The 7,880-nt window shown below is 48.7% G+C and overlaps 1 protein-coding gene across 2 annotated transcripts; it reads left to right on the plus strand.

Moving 5' to 3' along the window:
- Window positions 1–599: 599 nt before the first annotated feature.
- LOC107499863 (adenosine receptor A3) lies at window positions 600–7,483 on the plus strand. 2 transcript variants are annotated; one of them, XM_036235082.1, is made up of 3 exons: window positions 1,501–1,613; window positions 1,769–4,011; window positions 5,673–7,483. In XM_036235082.1, exons 2-3 carry the CDS (start codon window positions 3,662–3,664, stop codon window positions 6,277–6,279), a joined length of 957 nt encoding a protein of 318 aa, XP_036090975.1. In that variant the 5' UTR covers window positions 1,501–1,613; window positions 1,769–3,661; the 3' UTR covers window positions 6,280–7,483. The 2 variants fall into 2 exon arrangements, with proteins under 2 accessions (XP_015979910.1, XP_036090975.1); XM_016124424.2 differs by having other exon boundaries at window positions 600–4,011.
- Window positions 7,484–7,880: the final 397 nt, after the last annotated feature.

Below are 7,880 nucleotides of genomic sequence, written 5' to 3' on the forward strand. Positions count from 1 at the left end.
CTTCGCTGCCTCTCTCTTTTCCAGATGCGAGGTTAGAACCTGTTGATAGCATGGCGGCATCAAATCTAGGGGCATCTTGTACTCGTGACAGCTTCCTGTGGTTGTTCACATGCTCGTGCGTTTAGGGAAGGCTGTGGTTCGGAGCCTGCGCTCTGAAGCCAGGGGCCTGGGTTCCAGCGCCAGCCCAGACACTTCGTCGTGGAGGTCCCCGCCCTCCAGAGCTTATAAGATAAACGCAGCGCATGGGGGTCCCAGAAGGGGAGGTGGCTGGGGCTCTTCGTTTTTTCAAGATCCTGTTCGAGAACAGCTTTGAAGGAACAGTGCTTGTTTTCCAGGTGGACACGGGGCAGAAGGGCCTTCCCAGCTGGAGAAGAGCGTCTGGGCCACGGAGCGCTCAGCATGGCGGTGCTAGGGCTTCTAGTGGAACCAGGGGACGGGAGGCTGCAGGGGCCGGGAGACCCTATCCCCAAGGTTCCTTACACCATTCCAAGGAGTCTGGACTTGATTCTGAGGGCAACACGGAGGCTTTGGGGGTGCGGGGTTGGGGGACTGGCATCTGGATTTGGGTTAGGCGGTTGAGGTGGTTGCTGCACTCTCCAGGAGAGGCGACGAAGGAAGTTACCTAACCAGGCGTGGCTGTGGGCTGTGGGCCGTCGTGGGGGAGCCAGGCGGCCGACTGTGACTGGCCTCTCTGGCCTCTTTCCCTGACTGCCTTTTGGTGTTAAATCTAGAATGAAAAGGACACTCGAGGCATGAGGGCCCCACTTAGGCCAAAATGTTAAGCGACTGTCAAAGCCTTTCCCTGTACCCCTCGAATCACAACGCCACCCTACCCAGCCCTGAGCAGCGAGGGGCTTTCTGCTCAGAAAACAGAAAGGGCGGCTTCCCCTCTTCAAGAGAGAACATTTCTCAGGTCTGTGCAGAGAATTCTGGAAACAGAATTCCCAGGTGGGAGATGGAGCCTTGGTTAGTGGCCCCAAGTCTGTCCCCTGCCTCTTCTTTCCCCCATGGGCCACCCTGTCCCCTCCATGCTGCTCTTGTGACTGGTGCTTGGACAAAACCCATTTCCTTTCGAAATCATGGAGATTGTCATTGGGCTCTGCACCAGCTGAGATGGGCTGGTTCCCAAAGGACTCACATGGGCACTAAAGGAGGTGAAAGGGGCAAAAATTCGCGCGCGCGCGCGCACACACACACACACACACACACACACACACACACACACACACACCAGTCAGGTTTCCAGCTCCTGCCGTCACCTCCACCCCTGAGGCCTCTTCCATGGGCTGGACCCGGGGCTCAGGCACTTTTCCTGGCCTCCACCGCCTTTCCTCTCCCCATGGCTCAGGCCCGTAGCCACCCAAGGGCCACAATCTTTTTCTTTCTAAGTGCAGGAGCCGTCCATTGCCTGACCAGCTCCCAAACCTAGAGCAAACATCAGTACTCCTCTGTGAAACTGGCCACCCCTTCCTTCCTCAGAACCCCCCCTCCCCAGGTTGAGGCGAGCAGACCCTGGGCTGCCAAGCTCCCCAAGAAGACCACTCCTCAGCTGCACGAGCACTGCAAGCAGCAACGCGACTCGTCCCTCCGCCGGAGGGTCCTTCTCTCACAAGGTTCTCTGGTGCTCCTGGGTGCTGAGGGTTGCGGGGAGGGTGCATTTTTTACAGCGAGTCATCAAGACTCAAAGATCGCTCGCTGTGTATTGAGAACGGCTTGTTCCATTAGCACGAATCCTCCTAGAAATTGCTCTCTGCAACTTCCTCCTCAGAAACAGATAACAAAAGCAGTTGCAGTAGAGACGTTTATGAGGCCGCGCTGGAAGCTGACAAAGTTTCTCGGGTTCCCTCGGAGCAGGGACATGGGCACAGCTAGCAGTGTGAAATGCTGGAGTGACAGAAGCGCAGTCAGCGAGGGCGGCCCCGTTATTCCCTCGGGAAGACGCGACAGGCCCCCGAGGGGCAAGCATGGCACTCGGACAGAGGCGGGCTGACCTGGTGTTGCAGCAGGGCCCCATGGGTGATGAAGAAGCAGAAACGCTAAAGAAGGCGCAGAAGGCCCCTGGCCGAGGCGACTCGCCAGTGCCCCAGCGAAAAGTGCCAGTAGCAAACCCCAGAACGACACTTGGTTACTGCTAAATTTTATTTTTGACTGTGCATAGATTGGTGCTCTAAGGTAAATATTATAAATCCCTCAATCCACTGCACGGGCTTAGGTCTGACTCTTCCTTTTGCTGTCTCTCTAAATAACCCCTTTGGGAGGCACTGACAAGCACCCAAGTAACAATTGCCTTCAAGTGTCTGGTTCCCAGGAGCTGAGAACCGGTGAGCAACTTCAGTGGTAGGACCCGATTCCCAGACAGACACCCGCTCCTGCAGGGGTCGGGGTTGCGGCAGGAAGGTAGAAGGAAGGTTATGCCATATGATCGTGTGTCCACATCATCCTTTCCCTCCTCTCTCCACGGCTGGTCATCCTGTTGTCCTGTGGTTCCTAAATAGCTCTGACACAGGCTGTGAGGGCATGGTAGGTGTGTGGGCTGAGGAGGAGAGACGGAGTGACGGCAAATGGGATGTTTACAGGGTGTGCTGGATATTTGCTCTTCCGAGCAGGGAATCTTAGCTTGTCCCTTTGGCAAAAGACTTTGATACAAAGGCTGGGCTCCAGCTGTGCCCGGCAAAGAGTGGGTGGCTTATAAAACAACAGAGATTTATTTCTCACAGTTCTGGAGGCTGGGAAGTCCAAGATCAAGGCACAGGAAGAATCTGTGTTTGATAAGGACCCACTTCCGGGTTCAAAGATGGTGGATGGGTGAGGATGCTCTGCGGGGTCTTTAAAAAGGTCACTGATCCCATTCATGGGGACTCCACCCTCATGACCTAGTAGTCTCCCAAAGGCTCCACTTCCAAAAAACATCGCTTTTAGGAGCAGATTTCAACATAGGAATTTCAGGGGGACATACACAGTCAGTCTCCATGCTGTACACACTAGAAAGAGTAAATTCTGGCTAAGGTTAGAGGCTGCCACCAAAGTCTGCTTCTTGTTTGTCTGTCTCCTGTTTGCCTCATTGTCATGGGTTTTGTTGTTGTTGTTGTTGTTGTTGTTGTTGTTTGCTAAGCTAGCAGAAAGCCAAAATACTACAGTGCTCCCTGCTCCTCTCCCACCCAGAACTACACTCTAATCCGGTCCTGGCCGAATGAACGGCGAGTAGTCTCCCGGCCATCCATATCCCCGCCTCTGTTCTTTCCATCTCCTTGTCGAGTGTTCCTGCTCTGTGCTTCCTCTCAGCCCATCTCACTTCCTGAAAAAACCCTGAAAGGGTTGCTTATCTTGATAGAGTTTCAGAAGCCCTTCAGGGGTAGGGGAGGGCGGACGCCTTGAGAACAACTGTCTGGGGAACTAAGAGCAGCAGCACGTCAGATTCAGCCCACATAGAACTGTCCTCCAGGTTCCAGGGACCTGGTGATATGTGGCCTGCAGAGGGGCTGGAAGTGACTGTCCTGTGATGGGCTCTCTGTAAGGAGGGAAGGTCCTGCAAGAGAGCGCGCCACTGGAGAAGAGAAGAAATGGGTGAACTGTGAGTTTCAGACTGTTTGCTGCTGCATTCGGAACTCTGGCAAGAGCTACATTCACGTCTGTCACCTGGGAGGCTCCTCTGGGAACTAAGATGTTTGTCAACAACACCACTTTGCTGTTGACCAACATTACCTACATCACCATGGAGATTGTCATTGGGCTCTGCGCCATAGTGGGCAACGTGCTGGTCATCTGGGTGGTCAAGCTGAACCCCAGCCTTCAGACCACCACCTTCTATTTCATTGTCTCCCTGGCCCTGGCTGATATTGCTGTTGGGGTGCTGGTCATGCCTTTGGCCGTTGTCGTCAGCCTGGGCATCACAATCCACTTCTACAGCTGCCTTCTCATGGCCTGCCTGCTGCTGATTTTCACTCATGCCTCCATCATGTCCTTGCTGGCCATTGCTGTGGACCGATACCTGCGGGTCAAGCTCACGGTCAGGTAATCTGCTTGAAGAGGGGTGGTATAAGGCAGGGATAGAGGTGCCTGGGAGATGGGGCTACAAAGTTCAGATCTCAGACTTTTTGAGTGTAAACAAATTCAAGTTGGCCTCTGAGCTCGAAAGAGGTTCTTTTCACCATTGGCATGTGAGGAGTTTAGTCACGAGGAGCTGAAACTCAGGAACTAGAAACAGAAGAATGCCTCTCTGCTGGCTATGGAAATGTTTATGTTCTATTAGCCAGGAGAGCTAAAGATGATAAAAGCTTGATGCATCTTTAGTTAAAAAAAAAATGCTTTTGACTGTTAGAAATGATAGCTACTTATATAAGAAACAGACAGATAAGAATAACAGGAGATATGTTGATGGTTTCGTTCTTTGCAAATGTAGGTTATCTTAACTTTGCTTCCTCTTCCATGTTGAGAAGGGGATCAGAAAAGTTCTCCACTGCACATGTGACCATGTGAACAGAACAGACCACCACATGGGGAAACTGAATTCCCCCGAGCGCCCTGACTAGATCGCTCTCACGTTTCTCCTCTCTGAGAGAAAGAACGTAGTGAGAGAACCGTAGACAAGCTGTTGATAGAAACAAGCCTGGGTTCAAATCTCAGATCTTAAAATCTGATCTTGGGCAAGTTGTTTAGCTTTCTCTGCTTCAGTTCCTCATCGTACCATAGCAGTTAAAATGCTCCAAATTCAGCCTTACTTCTTTTCAATTTTAGCTCCACCACTTCTAGCTTGTACAAGTTGCTTGATTTGTCTGTTTCATTTTGCTCACCTATAAAATTGGAGCAGTAATAGCACCTTCTTCATAAAGTTAAGTGAGTTAACACATAGAAAGCTCTTAGAAAAATGTCTGGCACACAGTCTATGCTCAGTAAATGGTAACTGTAACTCCCACTATCACCATCAATGAAACGAATGGTAATATCTCTCTCATCTATTTGATTTCATTGAAAGAAAGTCTACTGAGTACGTAGTACTTAACACAATCAGTTTCCTTCTTGCTATCTGTGTAGAATGTTGTCAGGAAGGATGGTTTAAAGAGAAATGGCGGCTCTCACTGGATGAGCCCTTTAAGGTGCCAGAAGCATTTCGACATGACCTTCCCAACTCCATGGATTCATTTAACTCAAACACCAAGTGTGGGCATCCATGCAAGAAGAGAAGCAGGCCAGGCACAAGAAGAAGGGTTATGGGGGAGACAGGGTGTTATTAACGGACATCAGTTTGATAGCCCCGCCCCCAAAAGAAAGAACGAAAGAAAGAAAAGGCCAACAAACCAAAAAACGCAGAGCACAGCAGACAAACATGGTTTGACGAGATCATTTCTCAACGGGTGGGCAATCCCAGGGGACTTAGATTACTCTTACCTCCCAAGAATTCTTGGGCTGGAAATGAACTTTGTGAGGGGGGTATGCAAGCACTTGAGTCTAGGTAATATATTTCTGATCCATTCTAGATTGTACTTCTAGAAAGTCCCCCAGAGAAGCCTGTGGATTTTTCTCTAAGCATTGTCTGCTCATTTGGTCTTCATATCCAGTAGAATTTAGCCAAAATTATCATGGAATACTAATACTGTCTCCTTTCTCAGCTCTGTCTCCCCCAACACTTTAGCAAGTCCTACTGTGAACTCACCAACTCTCTTCCATTCAAACAGATACAGAAGGGTCACCACTCAAAGAAGAATATGGTTGGCCCTGGGCCTTTGCTGGTTGCTGTCATTCCTGGTGGGATTGATGCCCATGTTTGGCTGGAACATGAAACTGACCTCAGGGTACCCCGGAAATATTACCTATCTTTCTTGCCAATTCCGTTCTGTCATCAGGATGGACTATATGGTCTATTTCAGCTTCTTCACTTGGATTTTCATCCCCCTGGTCGTCATGTGCGCCATCTATCTCGACATCTTCTGTGTCATCCGAAACAAACTCAGTCAGAACGTTCCTGGCTCCAAAGAGACAGGTGCCTTTTATGGACGGGAGTTCAAGACGGCCAAGTCTCTGTTTCTGGTTCTTTTCCTGTTTGCTTTGTCCTGGCTGCCTTTATGCATCATCAACTGTATCATCTACTTTAACGGCCACGTGCCAACAGTTGTGCTGAACTTGGGCATCCTGCTGTCGCATGCTAACTCCATGATGAACCCTATCGTCTACGCTTGTAAAATAAAAAAGTTCAGGGAAACCTATGTCTTGATCCTCAAAGCCTATATGATCTGCCGGCCCTCCAGTTCCTTGGACCCAAACGTCGAACAGACTTCTGAGTAGTTATCCACAGATGGCAACCGTCTGTCCCATTGACCTTCAGATTTAACATCAACACACATTTGAGGGACAATCCATGTGGGCTAAGAGTTTGTTTTCCTATCCTTGATTTCCTCCACTGATGAGGAGAGCACTTGGCTGGCTGCTTCTAATTGTACCTCTTCTACTACCCTCTTGCTCTAATTCAATATATTTTTTCTTGTTCTTCTTCTCTAATTCAATTTTCTCAATGCCTGACTGGAGGACAATGTTCTACTGTTCCTCCTTCTCAGACGGAGAAGTCATGGAATCTGATGGATGCCTCGTTGACTTACTAACAGAAGGCACCATTTGAGCTGGATGCATTTGTGATGGTGACTCAGTTCCACTCCGTGGTGGAACCAAGCAGAGGACACTGCTCTCAACAGATACCTCGGAGATGGTGGTAACAGAAGGAGTGAACTGAGTTTAAGGGAGGCTTAAACTGCTGGATTCACCTGTACATGTATTTGAGTAAATAAATGATGAAGCTAACTGTGTGTAGCTCTTTCCTGAGGGTAAGGGTCACCTGGAGCTTAAAAACTCAGCTAGCTACTCTTGGCACTCATCCTGCTTGCTACCTGGAGCCATGTGGCACATTCACCTGTGTGAATTCTGGGACCCCTCACCCTTTCCCCTAGAACACACTTCTCCCTTTTCCTGGGCTGGTCAGAGCATTTATCAAATTTGTGAGCCATTCATTGATCGTTAGAGAAATAATGATTCTCTAGAGCTGAGTCCTACTATTTCCTCTGGTGTTTCATTTTAATAGAAGTAGTTGGGGTGAGGCAAAAAGAGACCCCGGATAGTTAATATCGGTTGAGCATATTCTATGCACTAAGCACTTGGAATACATTATCTCTTTAGGTCCTTACAATATCCATTTTACAGAATAAAAAACTGAGGCACAGAGAGATTAAGTAACTTATTTATGGTCATACAATTAACAAGTAGTAGAGCCAGGATTTAAACCCATCCCTGCCTTGTGAGAGAACCCCAGCTTCTAACCACCTATGCTCAGACACGAAGAGGGATTTGTAACTCCTCCAAAGTCCAAACTCTGAAGTTCACCTCATGTACAATTAGCAGATACATGAGCACAAGTTATGATTTGTAAGCCTGAGGACTGTTGCGTCGTTCGTTTGTTTTTGCCTTAGTTCCTATTGTTGATCTCTCATTAATCAGGACACCAGACAAGGATAGATATCTAGTCACATCATTCAACACTGAGTGTGGCTTTGGAGATTCAAGATAGTATCTCTGGTTTGGTCTATTCAAATTTGCAGCCATAGACTCTTACTCCCAAGACAATAAATATATGAACTTGATGAGAGCAGCAAGCTGGGATTTCAATTAAACCACATCAAAGAGGACAAGTACGCTGTAAATGTTTTTTATTAATTCTTAGCCAGCCTGAAAGTTTATCCTACATCCAATCTTAGGCTAGGGAATGATAATTATATTTATCTTGTTAACATTTCCTTTCAGAGAAGGGTTCGTGTTTCTCCTCCTGTCACTGCAGGGAGAATCAATGCTATCTGGGAAGTCTGAGTTACTTGTCCCACACATCCACTTCCTGGTGCCAC

Source organism: Rousettus aegyptiacus, unplaced genomic scaffold, assembly GCF_014176215.1.
Source record: "Rousettus aegyptiacus isolate mRouAeg1 unplaced genomic scaffold, mRouAeg1.p scaffold_m13_p_17, whole genome shotgun sequence".
NCBI lineage: Eukaryota > Metazoa > Chordata > Mammalia > Chiroptera > Pteropodidae > Rousettus > Rousettus aegyptiacus.